Source organism: Carcharodon carcharias, chromosome 17 (assembly GCF_017639515.1).
Source record: "Carcharodon carcharias isolate sCarCar2 chromosome 17, sCarCar2.pri, whole genome shotgun sequence".
Lineage (NCBI taxonomy): Eukaryota > Metazoa > Chordata > Chondrichthyes > Lamniformes > Lamnidae > Carcharodon > Carcharodon carcharias.
This window is the reverse complement of record NC_054483.1, coordinates 66,677,651-66,702,188: the sequence shown is the minus strand read 5'-3', so window position 1 is coordinate 66,702,188 and position 24,538 is coordinate 66,677,651. Positions and strand designations below refer to the sequence as shown.

The following is a 24,538-nucleotide window of genomic DNA, read 5'->3' as shown; positions in this document are numbered from 1 at the left end:
GAATGGCTCCACCATTCAAGAAGATCATGGTTGATCTGATTGTAACCTCTTGCCTACCCCTAATAACCTATTACTTCCCCTTATTAATCAAGAATCTATCTAGCTCTGCCTTAAAAATAGTCAAAGACCCTGCTTCCTCTGCCTTTTGAGGAAGAGAGTTCCAAAGGCTCACAATCCTCAGAGAAAAAAATTCTCATCTCTGTCTTAAATGAGCAACCCCTTATTTTTAAACTGTGACCCCTAATTCTAGGTTCTCCCACAAGAGGAAACATCCTCTCCACATCCACTATGTCAAGACCCCTCAGGATCTTAAAGCTTTCGATCAAGTCACCTCTTACTCTTCTAAATTCCAGTGGATACAAGCTTAACCTGTCCAACCTTTCCTCATAAGATTATCTGCCCATTCCTGGTATTAGCCTAGTAAACCTTCTCTGAACTGCTTCCAATGTATTTACATAGTTCCTTGAATAAGGAGATCGATACTGCACATAATACTCCAGATGTGGTCTCAACATTACAACTAAAGCATAACCTCCCTACTTTTGTATTCAATTCCCCTCGCAATAAATGATAACATTCTATTAGCTTTCCTAATCACTTGCTGTACCTGCATACTAGTCTTTTGTGATTCATACACTAGGACACCAAGATCCCTTTGGATCTCAGAGCTCTCCAATCCTTCACCATTTAGATAATATGCTTCTTTTTTATTCTTCCTGCTAAAATGGACAATTTCACAATAGCCCACATTATACTCCATTTGGCAGCTCTTTGCCCACACATTTACCCTATCTATATCACTTTGTAATATTAAAAGGGGATAAAAGACAGAGGAGGGCCGATTAGGGATAAAAAAAAGGGGGCTTGCACATGGAGGCAGGGGAAATAGTGGAGGTACTAAATGAGCACTTTGCATCTGTCTTTACAAAGGAAGAAGTTGCTACCCTGGCCAAGGTGAGACAGGAGATAACTGGTACATACGAAGAATTCGCAATTGAGAAGTAGGTGTTGGAAAGGCTATCTTTACTTAAAATAGATAAAATACCAGGACCAGATGAGATGCATCCAAGGGTACGGAGGGAAGCGAGAGTGGAAACTGCTGAAGCACCAGTCTTTCTTAGACAGGGGGGTGGTGCTAGAAGACTGGAGAATTGCAAATGTTACACTCTTGTTCAAAAAGGGGTGCAAGGATAAAGCCGGCAACTACAGCCCAGTCAGTTTGACTTCAGTGGTAGGAAGCTTCTGGGAACCATAGTTTGGGACAAAATCAATAGTCACTTAGATAAGTGCAGGATAATTAAGGAAAGCCAGCATGGATTCATTAAGGGAAAATCATGTTTAACAAACTTGAAGTTTTTTTGAGGAGGTAACAGAGAAAGTTGATCAGGGTGTTGATGTGGTGTAAATGGATTTTCAGAAGGCATTTGATACAGTGCCACACAACAGACTTGTGAGCAAAATTCTAGCTCATGGAATAAAAGGGAAAGTAGGCACTTGGATAAGAAATTGGCTGAGTGACAGGAAACAGAGACTAGTGATAAATGGTTGTTTTTCAGATTGGGGGAAGATTTGTAGTGGTGTTCTGCAGGGGTCAGTGTTGTGTGTTCTGCAGGGGTCAGTGTTGTGACCCTTGCTCATCTTGGTATATATCGATGACCTAGATTGTGGTGTTCAGGGTATGATTTCAAAATTTTCAGATAATGCGAAGATTGGAAACTCTGTCAACTATGACAGGGATGGTCTTGAACTTCAAAAGGACATAGACATGTTAGCGGATTGGGCAGACAAGTAGCAGACGAGGTTCAATGTAGAGAAGTGTGAGGTGATTCATTTTGGCAGGAAGATTATGGACAGAGAGTCTAAAATAAAGCAAGAAACTCTAAAGGAGGTACAGGAACAGAGGGACCTTGGTGTATATGTACATAAATCATTGAAGTCATTAATAGAGGCATTGAATGCAAGAGTAAGGAGGTCATGTTGAACTTGTGAGAGACACTAGTTAGGCCTCATTTGGAGTACTGCGTCTAGTTCTGGGTGCCATACTTGAGGAAGGATGTGAAGGCATTGGAGAGAGTAAAGAGGAGATTCACAAGAATGATTCCAGGGATAAAGAACTGTAGCTATGAGGATAGATTAGAGAGGTTGGGACTGTTTTCCTTGGAGAAAAGAAGGCTGAGAGGAGACTTGACAGAGGTATTCAAGATCCTGAGGGGTATGGACAGAGTAAACAGTGATAAACTGTTCCCACTCAAGAGGGCATCAAGAACTAGAGGGCACAGGTTCAAAATAATTTGCAAAAGGAGTAAAAGTGAGGCGAGAAAATTTCTTTTCACCCAGAGGGCAGTTGGAGTCTAGACGAACTTCCTAAAAGAGTGGTGGAAGCAGGTTTGATTGAGATATTCAAATGGCATTTGGATTGCTATCTGAAAATAAAGAATGTGCAAGGTTATGGGGATAAGGCAGGAGAGTGGGACTCTCCAAAATGCTCTTTCAGAGAGCCAGTGCAGACTCAATGGGCTGAATAACCTTCTTCTACACTGTAAAGATTCTGTGGATATTCCTGCTGTGTACCAACTCTGATAATAATAGAAATTTCAGCAGAAAAGGTCATTTGGCCCATTGTGGAAGGCTCATAGCCTGAGGCATTACCTGGTCTTGTCATGCTTAGTTACTAACAGACCTGGCATGCATTTCCAGCATTTTCTGTTTCTAATTTCACATTTCTTGCTATATTTCTACACATTGCTACACTAGATCTGATAAGGTTGTGAAACCTAGCATGCCTTTTAGCATTTTGTAACTATTGTAGCACTCAAGAGTTCATCAACATATCTAACACATCGACTTACCTCGATGAAACTCCTTCACTTGCTGAATAACATTATTTTTCTCTTCAATCAACCTTGCATTCTATTCATAAAAAGGAAAATGAATCAAAATTATATCAAACATAGCATAAGAAAATGCTGAGGCTTGTCATTATCAATTTACCACTCAGCTGTAATTTTTAACAGTTTACTTGGAAAAATGTGAACCAAGTCTAATTCAGCAAATATTTGCCTCTTGTTTCTGTTAACTATTTTGGAAACAGTGATACTGTCATGCAATGAAGCATAACAACTTTTTGTGCACATTTTGTACAATCTTAATATTGAGAATGCTCAGTTACTAAGTTAGTACAACATGTGGTCAATAATATAACTCAAGATATGACAACTTTACATCATTATGCGTAGACGCCAGTCTCAGATGAGTATAATAGTTTAGCTGTATAGCAGTATAATGCATCCTATAATATTGGAGAATCTTAACAGCTAAATTTAAAATTAGAGTATTTTCAACTGGATTTGGTGAATACTAAAATTTACTAATACTCGTAGCTTTTTTTCAAATGAAGAATTAGTAAGTTATCTTAAGGAAGGAGATATTGCAATTGGTCAACACAATTTACATTTATTCAATGGGCTCTTATTGTCCCTTAATCTCCCCCTCCACATAAGCTTGTTGATCTATTGTCATGGCCACCCCTTGACCTTGTCATCTTATATGGTCATCCCTGATCCCACAGGTCCACAGTGTGCAGTCTTGAACTTTTATGGTGGACAGCTGGTTTAGTCACTCATCGCTCTAGATTTGGCTGGATCACATAAAGCATTATTGGGTCCTCCTCTTCTCTGCCAAAATTGCTCACTACTCCAGGATCACTTTGAAATGCAATGCTCCTGCAAAACCCCACTTCTATTGTCTAGCTAGTGGCACTGTCCTCATCTGTTTCCATTTTTATCTACCCAGTCATAGCCAGAGAATCAATGTCAAATGGCTTCTCTTCCCACACCATTTTTCCTTCTCCCCTGGAGTCGCCACATGACTCCCCACACCCCAAAAAGGATCTATCCTTAATCCCCTCCTATTCCCAATCTACATGCTTCCCCTTGGCAACATCATCCAAAGACACAACTTTAAGTTCCACATGTATAATGTAGGAAAATGTGAACTTGCCCACTTTGGAAGGAAGAATAGAAAAGCAGTATACTATTTAAATGGAGAGAGATTGCAGAACTCAGTGGTACAGAGGGATCTGGGTGTCCTAGCACATGAATCACAAAAAGTTATTATGCAGATATAGCAGGTTATTAGGAAGGTAAATGGAATGTTGTCATTTATTGCAAGGGCAATGGAATATGAAAGTAGGAAAGTTTTACTGCAGCTGTACAGGGCCTTGGTGAGAGCACATCTGAAATACTGTGCAAAGTATTGGTCTCCTTTTTTGAAAAAATATATAAATAAGCAGTTTATAGAAGGTTCACGCAATTCATTCCTGGGGTGAGGGGCTTATATTACAAGGAAAGGTTGAGCAGACTGGCCTTTACCCATCGGAGTTTAGAAGAATGAGAGGTGATCTTACTGAAACGTATAAGATCTTCAGGGGGCTTGACAGGGTGGATACCAGGAAGATGTTTCCAATTGTGGGAGAGAAGAGAATCAAGGGACACAGTTTAAGATTAAGAAGTCTACTTTTTAAGAAGAGGAGATGAGAAGAAATGTTTTCTCTCAAGGGATCGTTGGCATATGGAATTCACTTCCCCAGAAAACAGAGGAGGCTGGGTCTTTGAATTTATTCAAGGAAGAGTTAGATAGAATTTTGATAGACAAGGCAGTCAAGGGTTTTGAGGAGCAGGTGGGAGAGCGGAGTTGAGATGACAACTAGCTCAGCCATGATCTTATCAAATGGCAGAGCAGGCTCAAAGGGCTGAATGGTCTACTCCTGCTCTTAAGTCCTATGTCCCTACGTTTCTATGTAAGCTGATTTGAACCCAATTCTACTTCACCAGTACCCCTCTTGATTCCTTCACGGTCTCCAATTTGTCACAGTCTTTGACATTCAGTATTTGATGAGCAGAAATTACCTCCAATTAAATATTGGGAAGATACAAGTCATTTTTTTTTGGTCCTCACTACAAACTTTGTTCCCTAGCCTGACTAATATCCCTCTCTCTTGCAACTGTCTGAGGCTGAACTAGACAGGTCGCAACCTCATCAATCCTATATGACCCTGAGCTGAGCTTCAGACTAGATAATTGTGCCATTATTAAGACCACCAACTTCCACCTCTGTAACATTACCCGACTCTGCCCCTACCTCAGTTCATCTTCTGTGAAACCATCAACCATGTATTTGCTACCTCAAGACTTGAATATTCTAATGCCCTCCTGACAAGCCTCCAACCTTGCACCCTCTGAAAACTTGTGCTCATCCAAAACTCCGGTGCCCAAATCCTAACCCGCACCAAGTCCTGTTCACCTATCCCTCCTTTGCTCAGTGACATACATTAACTCCCAGCCCAGCAACAATTAAATTTTAAAATTCTCACTCTCGTTTTCAAATCCTTCCACGGCCATGTCCATCACTATCTCATAGCCTTACAACCCATCCAAAATCTCTGCAGCCTCTTGCACATCTCTGATCTTCTTTGTTCCACCGATGGTAGCCATTTCTTCAGCTATATAAGCCCTGAGCTCTGGAAATGCCTCCTATACCTCCCTGCCTTTCTCTCCTCCTTTAAGATGCTTCTTAAAATGTAACACTTTAACCAAACTTTTGGTCACCTGCCCTAATATCTCATGTGACTCAGTGTCAAATTTTGTTTGATAATTGCTTCTGTGAAGCCCCTAGATGTTTTACTACATTAAACTGTTTACAGTTTAAAAACATTAAACTTTAACTTGTTTTACTACATTACTACATGTTTTACTGCATTTACCATATTTACTACATATTGATATTGTGGGTGGTGTCTAGTTCCTCTTTCCAGCTCCCAATGGAGTCATAGCATAAAGGATTACCAAATTTGGAAATATTATGCAAAGAGGTCACTACTGTGTGAAATGGAAATGTGACAGGTAAAAAAAAATTATTGATAGAACTTTTGATTCTTGTATTGTTGGACTCGGGTAAAGGTCAGTTTACTAAGCAGTTCTTTCATCTTTTAGGCATAGTACACTTTGTTGTAGTGTTTTTTTTTTTCACCTATGGATTCCCTGGGATATCAATGGGACATGATGCATAGTCTTGCCAACATAGTTATGATCACTGGAATGCTTGCGTGCACTTATGATTCTGCCCAACTCAGAAGTGTGTTTGACTTACACAATCCACTTACTATTTGTGGCCCAAGGATACCTTTACTGATTTCGGAATCCTTGATGTTGACACTGCCCTCTTGTTCTTGATCCTTTCATGAGTGGGAAGAGTTTCTCCCGATCTGCTTTGTCCAGACTATTCATGATTTTGAATGAATCAAGTTTAAAAATAATCAGTTGGACAGCCAGAAGATTTCTTAAATGTGAATATTTTAATGATACTGCAATCTTGATTTGAAAAAATAAGTTTCATTGGCTGGCGAACAGAGCTCTGTGAAAGTGTGTGCGTCTGAACAAAGCATAACATACAAAAGGAACCAAAGCACAGGGCTACCCAACTATGCATTGCAATAATACAAGACCCATTTTGGGGGCAGTATCAACTCACCAACATCTCGAACTGAATTTAAAATATAAAAATGGAAAAAATGTCAATAATTCATTGCAAAAATTTGGCTATTGTACCAGGGTTGTACTGGAATGTTTAAATCACTATTTTGTAGAAAGACCTTTAAACTGATGATATTCCATATTCTTTTGTAAGCAAGAGCGGTGTTTGCCTTGCCGGGGCCCCTCACAAAGGTTTTGGTTGGGGCCCTTTAATTTTATTCAACCAGGCTAAAAACAAACTATTGTCAAATTCATACACCCAAGATAATGATCGGTCACGTTTTCAATTAGTTAACAGAGTGATTAGGAATCTGCAATTACAACTGCATAGGAGTCCTTCCAGTGGAGCCACTCAGGGTCCCTGACTGGCTCAGGTTGCATGGTTCTAATGGTGCCTCTGTCTGTATGAGTTACTAAAGAATGACAACGTTTTTTTAAAAGGATATGTTTCTTGGGAATGATGGTGCTGGGAGGAGACACATTAATAGCAAGGGGAACCATAATAATGTATGATGCGTTTGCAGGTAACTTTTGGAAAAGTTGACCGATATTTTTCCAAATGCTGAGAAATCATACTCTTAAGAAATAGCAACAAAATGTGAAACTTCAATACTTGTCTTAATCATCAGGAATGTCCTGTTCAACATATCTTATTATGAATTCAAATTATATTTTAGAAGCATAATGTTTGATTAACTGAGTCGATGAAAAAAATATTACACGTTATTAAGGTGAGCTCAATTTTATTTAGAATACTTTAGTTACCACATAAACTTGACATTGAATGAAAATTAAATTCTAAACCAAATTTGCTTTTAGTCTGGACAAACACCAATGTATAAAATAACTTTTTAAAAAAATTCTATTTTGATTTACTTCATGTTCTGTTTATTAACACTTTTGGCTAAAATGATCAGATTTTCAGTTATTTTTTAGTTTCAGTATTCTTTAACCAAAGAGGACATATATTACCACAATTTTACATATTTACATTAAAGAATTCAGGAAGATATATTTTATGCAGCATGTCAGAAAAGCTCATTGCAATTATCAACACAATCCCTCCCCAAGATTCATAACACTATGATGCATGATCACAATTACTAATTATATATTAACACAATTACAATAGAGTCCCATCAAAATCACAACCTATTCATATTGAGACTGTTGGAGTAGCTATTCCATTGACCTAGAATCCACTAAATAGTCAATTATTTTCAATTAAATAATTAAACTGTGGAACACATTCAACACATTAATGTATTAATATGACAATAAATGAATAATAATTCACAGAATTAACAGAAGTTAATGAAAAAATTCTATTACTGCAATGTGGCAATGATCCGTAGCTTAAGGCCTGACTAACCAAAGGCGGCTCCTTGCCTTAGCTCTATCATCCATCTTAATAATAATAAATCAATCATATAACTTGATATTTATTGTAAAAACAAACCATCAAAATTTGCATTGATGTAACATCCCACAGGGGAAATTTTATGTTTGCTTTTTGTAGCAAAATTCTAAACATTATTATAACAAAACACAATTAAGTTACAATACCCAATTTTACAGCGAACATTTTGAGCCACATCATTTCTATAAACGCCATTGAAATTTATAATTAAGAAGGCGCTGAATAAGCCAGTTATAATTAGCAATTAACTAGTCAATCTCTGTGGTGTTTCACACAAGGAATCGAGAGCAAGCAAAGTATTCTGGTGCAGCAGCATTAGAAGAAAGATAACTAGATGCAGATGGGAAGGAAGAATAAGAGGCAGAAGGAAGGAGGATGGAAGGAAGTGTTAAGTGGAGAAGAGAAAAGAGGAGTGAAAGGAAAAAAAAAGAGGTCAAGGTGAGGGAAGGAGTAAGGAAGATGGGGAGAAGGGGAGAGAGGCATGAGTGGGAAGAGGGAGAGGTAGGCAGAAATGGAGCAGGAGAGAGAGAGAGAAAGAAAGAAGCATTTGGAGGAGGAGACAGGAGTGTACAAGAAGAGAAAAAGAGGAAATTGGTGAGGGTGGAGGAAGGCATCTAGGGAAACATGAAGAGGAACAGGGTGGAAGCAGGAGAAAAGGAGGAAGAGAGAAACATTGAGGATGGATGGAAGAGGGAAAGTAAGGAGGGTAAGGGGAAGGGAGAGAATGAGGAGAGTGACAAATAGGGTAGGAAAAGGTGATGGAGGATGATCGAATAATTAGTGAGGATGGAGTGGGAAGGGTGCTGAACAGGTTTTGAGGGCCCTGTGGAGGAGGATTGGGCTATTGGCCAACAAAAATGTACTTGATCAGTAATGACAGGAAGTTTCACAGGCTTATTCCCCAGTTTAGGTGAATAGGGAATGGCAAGGGATGAAATGTCTCTCATGGAGTGGCAAGGGGTGTGGAAACGGCATAAAGACTTGTCAGTGTGAGGTAACAGGATCAATCAGCTGGTCAATGAAGTGGGTGGGGGGACGCAAAATGCCACTGGAGTGGGGAGCCAAATTGACTCAGGAGGACAAGAGTAAATAACAGGGGCAAAAGCATATTATTGCAAATGAGCTGTAAATAGATTAATTATCTTTTGCAAGCTTTTAAAAAATGACAATGCATCTACCAATAGAAGGGTATATTTAGGAGATACTAGCAGGTGTGTAATTTCTAGGATCTACAAAGCAATTATAGAGTTATATCCTTTAATTTTGAACTATTGGAAACATACTAACCTCCTCTCTTATTTTTTCATTTTCTTTTACCAGTTCTTCATATTCAACAATTGCTACAGTAGAGGAAAAAGACATTTTCACATAAGAATTGAGTCAATACAATTTTCAATGGTTACCCCAGTAGCTCACATTATACAGCTATCATAGAACTTAAAATGCTGGAAAGAGGTATCTATACACTATTCAAAACTCTGTTTTAAAGTCATATCCAGTAAGGGCTAAATATTTGGTTAAGGTAATCATATAAAGAATTAAGGACAAGTTAGAAAATATTATACATTGGGTGAATAGAATATGAATCCTCTTGCAAGCCATAAAAAGGGAATGATATAGCTGTTTGAAAGATGTTCAGCATTTTTATTCTTAAGCCCATTTGTCTATATTTGTTGTGGAAAGCAGAATAGGATTTGAATTTCCTGTGTGACTTGGATATTCCCCTGAAGTTGCCCCTTGAAAATGCCTTATGAAAAAGTACTCATGTGTGGAACTTTTGTACGATCAGGTGACTCGCATGCTGGTTCCTGGTCAGGCAGAGTAATGACAGCTTAAAATTGCTCATGTTTGTCTGTTCACAGAAGGTAGGTCAGCTCTTGTTCGGCTTCTAAGATGTGGATTGATTTTCCTTGCAGACCAATTATTATCTATTGGCGTCAAGGTACAGCTGCAGAATGGATTTCACATGTGGTTCTCAATCAAAGAGGTTATCTTTTCAGTCACTGGGGTTACTCTCATCCTTTTCCTCTAGAGGATATGTCTTTTTTTGGATGGGGTAGAGAATAGCTGAGTGGAATTAGATGTGTGAGTTTATATTAAGAAAGTCACTGGTGAAGATTTGGTGGAAGAAATAGCTTATACTGTAGCATTCTACATATACATAAACTGTCAGTGCACCTTACCTCTCCTGAGCTTGAAACCATATCTCCTGGTTCTAGACTGCAACAACCCATCATAAAAATTTCAATATGTGCTATAAACCTTCTGTAGAGTAAATTAGCTCAGTCTCTTTAACCTCAATTCATAGCTCAGGTAACATAAGCTAGATATCAGTTTGGTTACCCTTTATTGCATGATCTGTAATGCCTGCATATGCTTGACCAGAACTGTATACAGTACTCCAGAGATCACCTTGTCAGTGTCATGTACAGACTCATTTTGGGTTCTTTCCCTGTGGTTTTATATCACAGGATCCAGTTAGCTTTCCTCACTGTTGCCTGACAGTTAGTTTTAATAGGCCATAAAACAACACTCCCAAATCTATCTCCAGTGTCCTATAGTCGAGAGTCATTTTGCTTAGTTTTATTTCTTTTCTGCAGTCTTATTAACTTGCACGACAAATGGCATTTAATGTGGATGTGTACTTGAGCCCACCTTCACAACTTATCTAACAAAAACTTTGCTTTTAGTTTCTGACTCCCATTGTTTGACACTCCCACCCCAAATTACATACCATCTGCAAACTTAGGCTTGTTTCTGTCCTCAGAAGCAAGTCATTTATATTCAGTGTAAACAGTAATGGCTTAGGTTGCTGATTACTTTAGCACCCCTATTAATGAGCCTCTGCCATGTTGATGCAGGTCTATTCAGGACCATCCTTTGCTTGGTTCTGGCTTAGGCAACTTTCAACCCCTTTCAGACTCTTACATCTTATTCCACTGCCATATAAACTAATTGGTTATGTGGTACAGTGTCAATATCTTTGTTGAAACCTAAAGACATTGTATCTATGGAATTTGTGTTGTTAATAAGGTCTGTCATTTCCTTGAAAACCTCCTCCCTCATAAATCCATAAATGTCCCCACTAATCAAACCTGGCTGTTTTATTTTTTCCAGGTATTTTTATTTTTGTTTTGGATTTCCAGCATCCGCAGTTTGTTTGCTTTTATCTGGCTGTTTTATGATGCCCTCACTCACAATGCCTTCTATTGCTACACTCACATTAGATAATAGGCTCACTGGCTTAGAGTTTGCTGGATTGATCTTATGCCCCCTTTTTAAAGATTGGTGTTATGTTAGTTGCTTTTCAATCCTCCTTCATTACTCCTACTTCTGATGATTCCCCAAAGAGATTGGCAAGAATGTGACAAAGTCTGTCCAGATATTGTGTCTTGTCTTCCTTTCCTCAACTTATAAATGACTACCGTTCTAAAATTTGTATTTCTTTCGGTGCGTCTTTTTAACTCTCTTGCCCAGTTTCTCAATCGTGTTTCCATTATTTTTACATTTGTCTCAGTCTACCCTGTTATCTGCAAGGTTTTGAACAATCTTGAAATCCCCATTGCTTTGTTGGTGACTCTATTGATCTTTTCCCTCTATGTGATCACATCTTCTTTTAACTGATTATGTGGTTGATATCTGGGCTGTTGATAACGAGACCTTAAAAATTACAACCATACAGAAAATAGTAATCTAAGAATTAAGGGAGCCACATTTCACACACTGACAGTTTTAACATAAGGTAGGTCAGTGCAATGTTAGTGCAGTGCCTTTTGCTGTACTCTGCTGCAAACTCAAACATCCATCTCTTACAGCATCAAAGAGATATTTTCATTTTCTGCAACATTTTCGTTCTGGCATTTGTTAGACTTAGCGCTCAATCTCATGCCTGCTAAGAATGGGGTTAAGATGACTAAGACTCGTTTCACTTAAGATTCTTACAGATGAACTAGCGACCTTCGTAGTATCAGCTCAAGGTGGTTTCCGATCCAAGTCGCAGCTGAAAGTTAACCCGCATCATCCAAATTTGGAGAATTAAAAGAAATCCAATTCTCCAATCTTGTCTGATCACACCTCATTTTGCCTTTGCTAGAGAGTGTTATATACAATTGGCCTGTTTCATTGGTCGCTTTACTAAATAGAAATACAGCACAACGTCTACAATGGAAATTAGGCCAGGCTGCCATTATTTCAAGTGACGGTCTCACTACATAGTAGAGTACTGCTAAATTTATATATGTATTTTAAAATAATTAGCTTTGACAAAGTGCTGATATTAGGATCATATACAGTAATTGTATCACTGACAAATTAAGGATATTATTCATCACTAGATAACATTTTAGCTAAAAATTAACACTAAAACAATGGCAACGAACCTCGCGAGGTTAGATCTTGACACTGTCAATGAGTAATTATTACTCAAATGTACAGAACTATGCAAGACCCATCTTCACTGCAAATGTAATTTATAAAGTCGGATGCACTCAACAATGAAGTTGAGGCCTCTGTGATTTATTCAAAAAACAATTGAAATAAATACTGTACCCAAACGTATCGTTCATAAGTTTATATGAAGATACCCGAATAAATTAATGGCGTTAAAGGCGGAATTATTTCACGTGTGTACTCAACTGCCTACATTTCTGAAAAGTGCCAAACGCTATCTTTAATTTAACTACAAAGCCCAGAGCACTCGTTTGACAGACACTTAGCGTCTGCAACCGTTCAGGCTTAAAAGGTAGCCCTCTCAAGGCTGCTTTGTATGAAAGTAAGCGAGGACTCTGACTTTTTACGCAGCTGCCAAACATTTAACATCGCTTCAGTGTTTATAACTTTTTCTACTGATTACCGCTTGCGGGTCCTAAGGGATGAGGTGGGAGTAATATAACAATCTTTAACACATACACGCACCTTGTTTCGACAAGTCCTTCAAATTTTTGATGTGTTTGTCTTCCTCAGAAGTGGCCATTTTTGCTCGGTCCCGGATTTGAACTGTTAACAGGAAGTCGAAAGGTTGTCCCATTGATCTCATGCTGGCGTTCTTCCAGGTGGACCTGACTCCTGGTTTAACTGCAGTTAGTTAACTTTTGAACACACCCTGCAAACAAAGCTGCAAGGGGAAGAAGGTATTGTTTCATCGAAAGGAACTTGGTAATTCAAGATGGTATTTATAATTTAAAAAGAATGTGTTATGTTCAATTCTTATAATTGTGCTTCTGTTTCAAAAACAAATGAAACCTTAGTGTTCACTTTTACCCTTTAAAGCCCTTCATAAGCCAAGGAAGGAAAACTAAGTGTGATCACCATGTTGTCCTATCTCCAATATTTTCTAATTGTGAACTCCGAGAGGAGAAAGTATGCTCTACAAAAGCCAACTCATCTTTCACCAGCCAGTTAGCAATTCCAGAACAAAAACAGAATTACTTGGAAAAACTCAGCAGGTCTGGCAGCATCGGCGAAGAAAAGAGTTGACGTTTCGAGTCTTCATGACCCTTCGACAGAACTGAGCAATTCCAGAGTTTAAATTAGTATGCTAATTTTATATAGGTCTCCATTAGCTCGGGTTCAAAAAGACAATCTTTGGAAAGTTGTTCCCACCTCCACACTCGAACACACACACGATGTATACTTTTTAAAAATTAGATATTTGTGAAAGGTCAAAGATGTAGAATAGATAATAGGACTGGTATCTTGAAGCCCCAAGCGCAAGGAAGTCTCTTAAAATTGTGGTAAAGGCTAATCTCAATAAGTAGTTTCAAAACTGGTGTTAGGCTTTGGTGTACAGTGAGTGTAAGCTTGATTATCCTCTGCAGGCTTTGTTGATCCTGCCATTATTTCAAGTGACGGTCTCACTACATAGCAGGAGTACTGCTCAATGTAGAAATGTATATCTTAAAATAATTAGTTTTGACAAATGGGATTCAACTGCATTTGTGGAATATTGCCTTCGCGTAGTGAGATAGAAATTATGAACAAATTGCTCCTTGTTTCAAAATAGGAAACAAACACAACTCGTGGGTTATGTTTAAATTCACTCTGATACTTTATTTCTGTAGTATGAATCAGCACTTAAATGCGAAGAAAGAATTTGGATTCAAATAGCACCTTTCAAAATAGCGCATTGCAGATAGAAGTACTTTGGGGTTGTGCAGCAAAAACATTTTGACCCCTCAGACTGCAGATTCGTTGGACCCAATTTTCCCTAATCGTAGAATCAACAGGAGACCACTGTGCATGCGCTAGCTTTGAGTTATCCCAATTAATTACTCTACTTTTTCCATAGACCCGCACATTTTTTTCATTTTCCAGTATATCTCCAATTCCCTTTAAAAAATTACTAATGAATTTGCTGCCATCACCCTTTCAGGCTATCGACTATTCCAAAGAACTCCTAGCTGGTCTTCCCCATTCTACCCACAATAAAATTTAGGCCATCCAAAACTCTGCTGCCATGTCTGAACTCATCGAGTTCTGTTCAACAGCCCCACCCCACCGACTTACATTGCTACTTGGTCAAACAATGTCTTGATTTTAGAATTTTTCTCCACTTTCAAATCTCTCCATGGCCTTGCCCCTCCCAATTTTTGCAACCTCCTACAACCCTGAGAAAGCTGCACTCCTTTAATTCCAGCCTCAAGTATCCATTGTGTTAATCAACCTTCAGCTACATAGGCGCTAAACTCTGGAATTTCATCCCTTAACCTCGCTGCCCCACTTTCCCCTTTTTGAGACACTCCATTAAAATCTACTTTGACCAAGCTTTTGGCCAAATGACCTAACATCTTTTTGTGGCTGGGCATCATATTTTGTTTTATACTGCTCCTATGAAGAGCTGTGGGGTGTTTTAAGTTAAATGTACTATACAAACATAAATTGTTCTTGCACTGCATTAGAAATCATCATAACTTGCTGCATAACAAAATTCACATCTTCCACTTGGTTCTTTTGTAGATTTTCTTAAAATGAATCCTCTGTTAGTGTAAACAGTTTTGCCATATTAACTACCAAAACACTTCTAAATTTTGAAAACCTCTATTACACCTCCCCTTAACCTCCTTGCTCAAAGAATAATCCCAGCTGCTCCAGTCCCTATATGACCGAAGTCTCACATCTCTTCTGGACTCTCTCCAACGTCTTGATATCCTTCCAGAATTGACCACAATACTCCAAGTGATACATAAGCAGTGATTTATAAAAGTTTAGTGTAACTTTCTTGCTTTTCATTCTAGGCCACCATAATACCCAGAATTAAATTCAGTAGTTTGTAAATTCTTCCTTATTTAGAAAACAAAAAATTCTGAAAAAAGGAACTTGTGAATGTATTTTCTTGAATTAAATTGAATTGAATAAACTCTCATAAGGCCAGTTGGCTAAGAGAAATGAGATGATTGAGGAGTTAGCATTCTGGAAAAATGAGATCAGGCTTCCTTTATCCAAGCTGATTCAGTGAAATAGTTGCAAGACCAGAGTAGAATATTTTAAACCAATGGTAATTAGATGCTGTTGATATTACTGAATGGGTGAGATATCACCTAAGGTAGGACCAACAGCCATTGAAAAAATCATTTTTAACTTTTGTGAAGCATTAACAATTGTGACATAGCTATTCTGCTAATAGCCCAGCCATCAGCTACAATACTTACCAATTTGGATGCAATTTTAACATCTCCCAGTTGATGGACAAAGTTTGTAGCACCAATTGGTAATTAATGCTATCACATTTACTTATCCTTTGAACTATTTATGAGATTGTGAGAAACAGACATAAGCCTGGTTGTGCAGGAAAAGTTCTTGCATTGTTAATCTGATATAGCTTCAGTCTTTCAGGAGCCATTCAGTAATACAAAAATCTAGTTCCAGCTATCCTCTATTCTTGGCTTTAAATGTTCTCCTGAGTATGCGGGTGTTGGAAATGGGTTCCTAATAGTGATGCTCATGGGGCAGACTTGATGGATCTTGCTCTGCCATCAATTGTGTATGTTCATGTGAACCAGTGACAGCATAGATATAGGTATATAACCAGAGCACAATTAAGATATTGATGTGCATATTCACTACATAGATTATATAAAAACTGCAGCAAGTTAGATAATACTGTGATAGATGCAGAATGAAGAGCAATTTTTCAAAAAAAAGGACAAGTTTTTTTTGGTAGATAAATTTGGTTATTTGACTCCATGTGTTAATCATCCGACAATTGTATTCCCAGTCAAGTTTGAGTAGTGCTTGGGCTGGAACTTCTCAACACAGTGATTTGAAATTTGACCTTAATTGTAGTGATATCAGACAACACGATGAATCCCAGGACAATCTCCAATGAGTCAGAGAATACACTATTATATGGCATAATAACCCCATATTATAAAAAAGTATATTCAATCTTCTGAACCATAAGTAAATGTAAAAGTTGTCTTTTCATACATCTGCCTCATTGTCTTTTATGTATCATCCTGGAGCTCACTTTTCTGTGATTTCTATGCATTCACTCCATTTAAGAAAATGTATTTTTCATGTGTCTGTTAGGTTGTTGCATCTATTTGTAATAAGTCATTCTTGAATCAGCTTTGTATGACATGTTTCTACTGATTTGTGCTCCTCAATAAAGTACATATAGAATGAAAATCAGAATCCAGATATGTGAGCAGACAAATAAGCTCAAAGTGCACAATGCTGCATCTTTAAAACATCAATACAGACTATATTCAACTGGTATGTATGTGACATGGAATTATTATTCATCATGATTTAGAACAGTATTTAAATCAAAATTACTTGTAAAAACAAAAGCAAGCTCATTATTCCTTAGCCAGTCCAATTAATTTTGGCATAGGTCTAAAATCTAACCAGCAGTGGTAAGAAATGGTCTAAAGACTCAGGTTTGCAGATTACATGTATATTTTCAGCATTTAAAGTACCAGTACATTAAACACCAACAGTGCAAAGGCAAATTTAGATCCACTTTGAGTTTCCAAAACAGAATATCACAATGTGCAGAAGTAAGTTTTGTTCTACAGTAGTAAATCTGTTCACTGGTTTATATGTTATCTACTACAAAAAGTATTGCACTGTAGCAAAGTTTGACATTTTCCAATGAGATTATAAGCATTTTAAGTCTAACTTTTCCTTTTCTAACTTTATTTCATGTCAATTTAAGTTGCACAAATATATGGAACAGAATAGCAGCGTACATACATTCAGTCCTCTACAAGATAAATTTCCAAATGAGAAGTTTACGTGGAAATAATCAGTAGTTTGACAATGGGCAATGAGTAAAAGATGTTTTGAAAAGAACATTTAGTGAGAAGGAACGAAAACTCAAGTGAAATATTTTGTATAATGTTCACAGATCAAAAGTTACATTTGGATTAATACTCATTGTTAACTGTTCTTCCCACAAAGGTCAAAATTAGCAGAGTAAAATCTTGATTAAAGTCCATTATCCTTAGTTTTATAATTGTAAACAAGTGGAATGCGTCTCCATACCATATTTTATTTTCTATTTTTCACCCTATTATAGCAATAAACACAGAAGTTAAAACAACCCAATTTCTTAAGTTTAGAACATAAGCAAAAGCTGGACATAATTAAAGCAGGTCTATTTGCTTGAATTAATTCATTTCTCCATAATTGACCAAGAAAAATATTTATAGAGTACCTTATATCAAAATATCTTCCATACAGTTAATTATTTTTGAAAAGCACAACTTATGTAGGCAAATATACTTTAAACACAGATGTTGATTTCTTTCTATGTGCTTGGTACCAAGTTGTACGAGAATAGAATTTGACATTTCCTAATTCTGAAAATCCTAGTAATTCCCGAACTAAGATAAATTAAGCTTAGTTAACTGATGCAAACTGTTACATTAAATTCTTCAATATCCAGTTTATTTTTTTACTTTTAAGATGAGAATGTTTGATCAGTTAAACTGACTGATCTCATATCCAATGGTACAGATCATAAATCTAATTTTGTTTCCACACACTGGTAGAGAATGTAAACAAATAATTTCAATTGCTGTAAACAAATTTCTGCAAGTCTTAGCATGCTCACAGATAGAGACTTTTTTGAAATAATATTTTGTGGATTCCAACACTTTGATCTGTATATTTTTCTATCTTTGCAATACAAAAACATAAGATATATATAAACAATTGTTGGAGTGTGTTAAGTATAGAATGCCTCAGTACTAAATGTACTCTTACGAAGTTTGAAAGAAAAATCTTCCAATCTTGAATTTGGAACTTCACTGATGTTTAGCAGAATCTCTTGGGTAAAACTCTGCCAGTGTACTTTGAGGGATACGTTTCAACATTTCCTTAGGGAATATTCGGAGCAACTGCCAGCCAATATCCAAAGTTTCAAATACGGTCCTATTATCATATGGACCTGTGAAAAACAACAAATTTCCCCTTTATTTGGACTGTGGTTTTATATGCTTTTCAAAAAGGAAAAAAAAAATTGAAATAAAGTGCTAAGCATTATGCATTTAAAATATCACTTAAAACAAAATAAATGGTATGTTCACATGCCACCAGGACTGATGGGATGCATCCAAGGTTACTAAGTGAAGAGAGTGGAAATTATGGAGACATGGGCCATAACTTTCCAGTCTTCCTTAGATTTGGGTGGTGCTAGAGTAATGGAGAATTGCAAATGTTACATCCTTGTTCAAAATAGGTGACAAGATAAGCCCAGCAACTACAGGTCAGTCAGTTTACTTTAGTGGTGGGAAAGCTTCTAGAAATGATTCAGGTGTAAATTAGGTGGTCAAGGGATAGTCAAGCATTGAGGATGTAAGTTGGGTCAGGTCTGGGGGCAGTTGGCTGGTCAAGTCTGGGTCAGTTGTGGAGTTACCCCAGGTTTTAATCTCTTAATTTCCTGGGTAACTACCCAGGTAACTACTGCAGCACTATCTGAAGTCTTTGACTTTAGCTCAGAGACAGAGACATTTGCAATGGGTCCCAGGGAGCAGAAGAGTTACCCATTGGAAGTTTAAACTTTCCATTCAATTTCTTCATTGGTCTGCAGGTCAAGACCTTCGCAGGGTCCTGACATGCATCTTCTGTCATACGTCCGGTCTCTGATAATCTGGAGACTCTAAGATTTGGGCCAATGTAAAATGAAGGGTACAATTCTAAAAACGGTGCAGGAGACGAGGAACCTGTGCATAAATCATTGAAGGTGGCAGGACAAGTTGAGAGTGCAGTTTATATAGCATTCCACATCCTAGGCTTTATTAATCGGGCCACAGAGTATAAAAGCAAGTAAGTTATGTTAAACTTGTATAGCACAATAGTTCGGCTTCAACTGGCGTTCAGTTCTGGGCACCACACTTTAGGAAAAATGTGCAGGCATTAGAGAGTGCAGAAAAGATTCATGAGAATAGTCCCAGGGATGAAGAACTTCAGTTACATGGATAGACAGGAAAAGTTGGGGCTGGTTTCCTTGGAGGAGAAGGTTCAGAGGAGATTTGATAGAGGCATTTAAATCATGAGGGGTATGGACATAGTAGATAGGGAAAAATGTTTCCATTGGTAGAAGGATTGAGAACCAGAGGGCACAAATATAAGATAATTGGCTAAAGAAGCAATAGCGACATGAGAAAAGACTTTTCCACACAGTGAGTGGTTAGGATCTGGAATGTTGCTTGAGTGTATGCTGGAGACAGGTTCAATCGAGGCTTTCAAGAGGAAATTGGATTGTTATCTGAAAGGAAGAATGTGCAAGACTATGAGGAGAAGGTTGGGGAGCTGCACCAGGCAGATTGATCCTGTGGAGAGCTGGTACAAACGGGCCGAATGGCCGCCTTCTGTGCTGCAACAATTGTGAAATTCTCTTCTTGCAAATACTTTTTGTAAAAATATGTACTTCTCTAAGACAACTTATATTTACATAGTACCTTTAACATAATAAAGTGTCCAAGATGCCTCACAAGAGTATTAGAAAACAAAATGAGACCGAGCTATATAGTAATTATTAAACCAGATGAACAAAAGCTTGGTCAAAGGGTAGGTTTTAAGAAGTGTCTTAAAAGAGGAAAGTGAGGCAGAAAGGTGGGGCGTTATGGGGATGACCTTTGTGAGGCAACTGAAGGCACAATGACCAATAGTGGAGCAATGAAAATTGAGAATAAACGAGAGGCCAGAATAGCGTAGATATCTGAGAATAGTTGGGCTGAAGGAGATTGCAGGAATAGGGAGGGACAAGGCCATGGAGGGATTTGAAAAACAAGGGTGAGTATTTTAAAATCAAGATACCGCTTAACCAGGAGCCAACATAGTCACCAAGTACATTGGTGGTGAAAGGGACTTGATGTGAATTAAGAACACAAGCAGCAGAGTTTTGGATGACCAAGTTTATGGAGGCTAAAACGTGGGAGGCCAGTCACCAGCATGTTGAAAATGGTAAAGTCCAGAGTTAACAAAGGCAAGTTGAGAGAGGAGAAAAGTTGGGCAAGTTAGGGAGGTGGAAATAGAGAGTCTTAGGTGATGGTGCAAATGTGTGGTCGGAGGCTCATCTCAGGGTCAAATGTGAAGGCTTGAACAGACTGGTTTAATCTCAGAATGCTGATAGGGAGATAGATGAAGTTGGTATCTAGGGAATGGAGTTTGCAGCAGCAGCTGAAAACAATGGTTTCAGTTTTCTCAATATTTAATAGGAGTAAATTTCTGTTCATCCAACACGATGTCAGATAAACAGTCTAATAATTTAGCAACAGTAGAGTCGTCAAGAGAGGTGGTGGTGCTGGTTGTTGTCAGCATACCTGTGGAATATTGTTGGATGATACAGGCAAGGGGCAGCATATAGGTGAGAAATAGGAGGGGGCAACAGATAGATCCTTAGGGTACACAAGAGGTAATGGTACCAGAGCAGGAAGAGAAACCAATGCAAGTGATACTCTGGATTTGATTGGATAGATAAGAATAAAACCAGGAGAGAACAATCCCAACAGCTGGACGAGTGTGGAGAGGAACTGGAGGATGGTGGGTCAACTGTGTCAAAGACTACAGACAGGTGGAAAAGGATGAGGAGGGAAAGTTTGCCTTTGTCAGTCACAGAAGAGGTCATTTGTGACTTAGCTTGGTACTTTGGCAGGGACAAAAACCTGATTGGAGGGATTCAAACATGGAGTTCCAGGAAAGATGGACATGGATTTTTTACTTTATTCTTTCACGGGTTGTGGGCATTGCTGGCTAGGCCAGTCTTTATTACTCACTCTAATTTCCCTTGAGGTGGTGGTGGTGGTAAGCCGCCTTCTTGAACTGCTGGAGTCCATTTGGTGTAGGTACACCCAAAGTGCTGTTAGGCAGCAAGTTCCAGGATTTTGACCCAACATCACTGAAGGAAGAGTGATATATTTCTAAGTCAGGATGGTGTGTAGCTTGGAGGGGTGAAACTTGCAGGTGGTGGTGTTCCCATGGATCTTGTGCCGTTGTCCTTCTAGGTGGTAGAGGTCACAGGTTTAGAAGGTGCTGTCAAAGCAGCATTGGTGAGTTGCTGCAGTGAATCTTGTAGATGGTTCACACTGATGCCACTGTGTGTTAATGGTGGAGGGAGTGAATGTTTGAGGTGGTGGATAGGGTGCCAATCAAGCAGGCTGTTTTGTACTGAATGGTGTCGAGTTTCTTGAATGTTGTTGAAGCTGCACTCATCCAGGCAAGTGGAAAGTATTCTATCACACTCTTGACTTGTGCCTTGTGGATGGTGGACAGGCTTTGGGGAGTCAGGAGGTAAGTTATTCTCAGCAGAATTCCCAGCCTCTGACCTGATGCAACTGCACAGTATTTATATGACTAATCCAGTTCAGTTTCTGGCCAATGGTAACCACCCCCCACCCCCCGCCAAGATGTTGATAATGGGGGATTCAGTAATGGTAATGCCATTGAATGTCATGGGAAGATGACTGGAGATGGTCATTGCCTGGCACTTGTGTGACACAAATGTAACTTGCCGCTTATCAACCCAAGCCTAAGTATTGTCCAGGTCTTACTGCATATGGACACAATGCTTCAGTCTGTGGTGAGTTGGGAGGTGACAACATATTCAGGGACTTAGGAGAGGAATGGGAGGTTGGAAATAGGGTGGAAGTTTGCAAGGATGGTGGGGTAAAATGTTTTTATTTTGAGCAGAGGCTTGATGGCAGATTTAAAGGAAAGAGGGCGAACACCTCAAGTGAGCAAACTGTCGACAATATCAGCTAATATGGGGACCAGGAGAGGGAAGTTGGTTGGTCAACAGTTTAGTGGGAATAGGGTTGAGGCAACAGGAAGCAGGTGTCATGGTCAAGATAGGTGAGAAACTAAAGAAAGAGGTAAGTTCAGGGCTAGGGCCTTCTGCATTTGAAAAGTTTGGCTAAGTAAAGCTATATGATCCAAATTATCTTAGGTTAATTTAATAGTTTCAGGCATGATTATTGTCTGTGAGATATACACATACCTTGTGCAATGAAATTCTTCTCAAATTTCTGCAGAAATTCTAAATATAAGAGGTCATCAGGCGTGAGAGCTTCCTCACCAACCACAGCCTTCATGGCTTGGACATCTTTTCCAATGGCATAGCAAGCATACTGTGCAGACAGAACATTTCATAACTTATTTAATAATGCTTAACTGACACTGGTTGGATTATTATTAAATTATTAGAAGTTATTAGCAGATTCAAATCTAGATATAGCTAGGCTAAGTATTGCATATGTCATTTAGTTTTGTTTAAACTCCAATGTCTTTTCATTTAGAAAATAATTAGAAGGTAAGTGTAAACACTTAGCAGTGAACTTTATGTTTGTTGTGGTGATACCAGTACTGAGGAAGTAGTTCCATTTATGTAACAGTGCAAGTGGGAAGTACCAATTCAAGCTACTCTCATCCTAAAAATATACTCTGTCCTCGACTCATCCTTTACATTTAAGCATCAGTAACAATTTTGAGGTAATTGTGAAATAGACTTTCGTCCACTAGAAACCAGGCCAAGACTGGCTAAACTAATTTTTTCTTTGCATGCCTACGGCTAGCACACAGTGGAAATTTTGATTTCAAACACAGGTTCAGGAAGTAAAAGATGGTATCGTAACCTATTACTGGGGAACCTATCAGTGAACTATTGTGTAAAATAAAATCACCACCAAAACATGTGATCTCTCTAATTGCATTATGTCCTATATAGCGTAATATAAATTTAATTCATGTTCTGCCATTTGAGCAGCTCAAAAAGTAGCAAGATAAAAGTCTGTTCAGTTATAAGATATACCTCAATTTTGGAACTCTTGATTTCAGGCATTTATTTAACAGTTTAAAAACCTTACCAGCTGATTAGAGACTTCAGGATGATCTTTCCGTGTCATACCTTCCCCAATGGCAGACTTCATTAATCGCGATAGAGATGGTAAAACATTAATAGGTGGATAGATCTGTAACAGCAGTTGAAAGTTTGTAAATACATTTCCTCTCATAAGAATTTGATATATACAATTTGTGCATTGAATAACCAATGTTATTTCTCCATGTGCATTATTTTTAAGGGGACAAGCATTTTGTGGTAGGTAACAGTAAGTCACAGTGCATTCCTATAACAAAGTATGGAAATAAGGAGTGTTCTCAAGTTAGAAACTCAGCCTCCTTTTAAGAGCTAATATACAGATTTTTTTTCCCACAACTACATTACGACCCCCGTAGAGACCAAGAACTTTAAAAAAGATTTTAAAATTTCCAGTGACTGACTGAAAGGGTCACACATCAAGGATTTCAAGTTAAGACTTTTACTATAAAAAAACTACAAACATTGTATATACAGTAAACGATGACCGAAATGTTAACTCTGTTTGTTGCTCCACAGATGCTGCCAGACCTGCTGAGTTTTTCCAGCATTTTCTGGTTTTTATTTGTATAAACACTATTCAGTACACAACTTATACTCTTAAGCTACATAAAAGAAATTCCCTATTTAGTTTTAATACGATCGACAATCCCTCGCCACAGTTATACTTTACACTGTCACTCAAGCAGACACTTTACTCTTCTGGGACTAGTCCAAAGCTATTCTCCACTCCTGATTGCCTGCTTCCTTTTTCCTTTCCCAGCCAGGTAACTTCAAATCCCAGAACTGACTTTTACTATGAGGGTTAGAGATACCTTCCCTCTATCCCAAAGTGGGAAAATCTTCCAGCCTCCTTTAAATCCTCACAAATTTGATCTCTTCAATCCAAGTGCAAGCTTCACCCACATTCTGCACAATGACCAATACAGTCAAGCATTTTCGCTGCTTCAGGTGCAGCATTGGCTGCCTCCACCTCCTGCCTCTCAGATGACTGACTTGTGACAGAGTTTCAGGAATATCTCAGAAAATCTGCAGCCCAATAGTACAATGGCTATTCTATTCACTTTTCCCTTCCAAGCTTATGTAAGAGCGATGAGCTACCGCATGATATATATGACAGGGTTTGTCCTCAAAAATCGCTACGTCCATGTAGGTATGGGCTGCCCAGGACACACAAAAGCGATGTCCCTCTATGACCCATCTTATCTATGATCGGTTCAGTACAACATAAATTAGCCAAATGGTTGGGTGAATTTTTACAACCAGTTT

The 24,538-nt window shown here is 38.3% G+C and overlaps 2 protein-coding genes across 7 annotated transcripts in view; both read right to left on the bottom strand.

The window, feature by feature from the left end:
- Positions 1–13,029, bottom strand: part of shtn1 (shootin 1) — a 94,042-nt gene extending 81,013 nt beyond the window's left edge. Inside the window, exons 1-4 of one of the 6 annotated variants that reach the window (XM_041209018.1) lie at positions 12,865–12,885; positions 9,238–9,290; positions 6,161–6,276; positions 2,850–2,910 (exon numbers count right to left, since the gene is read on the bottom strand). Coding sequence is in view for 5 of the 6 variants with exons in the window: in XM_041209017.1 (XP_041064951.1) it covers positions 2,850–2,910; positions 9,238–9,290; positions 12,865–12,985 (235 nt within the window). In the remaining variant the exon portion in view is untranslated. Of the gene's footprint in view, positions 1–2,849; positions 2,911–6,160; positions 6,277–9,237; positions 9,291–12,864 lie in introns of all 6 variants that reach the window. The other 5 variants (XM_041209017.1, XM_041209016.1, XM_041209019.1 and 2 more) reach the window with 5 other exon arrangements.
- Positions 13,030–16,830: 3,801 nt separating this feature from the next.
- atp6v1ba (ATPase, H+ transporting, lysosomal, V1 subunit B, member a) overlaps positions 16,831–24,538 on the bottom strand; it is a 71,789-nt gene continuing 64,081 nt past the window's right edge. Inside the window, exons 12-14 of the mRNA XM_041209759.1 lie at positions 23,259–23,363; positions 22,394–22,523; positions 16,831–18,343 (exon numbers count right to left, since the gene is read on the bottom strand). Of these exons, the coding sequence (XP_041065693.1) occupies positions 18,201–18,343; positions 22,394–22,523; positions 23,259–23,363 (378 nt within the window). The 3' untranslated portion in view covers positions 16,831–18,200. The remainder of the gene's footprint in view (positions 18,344–22,393; positions 22,524–23,258; positions 23,364–24,538) is intronic.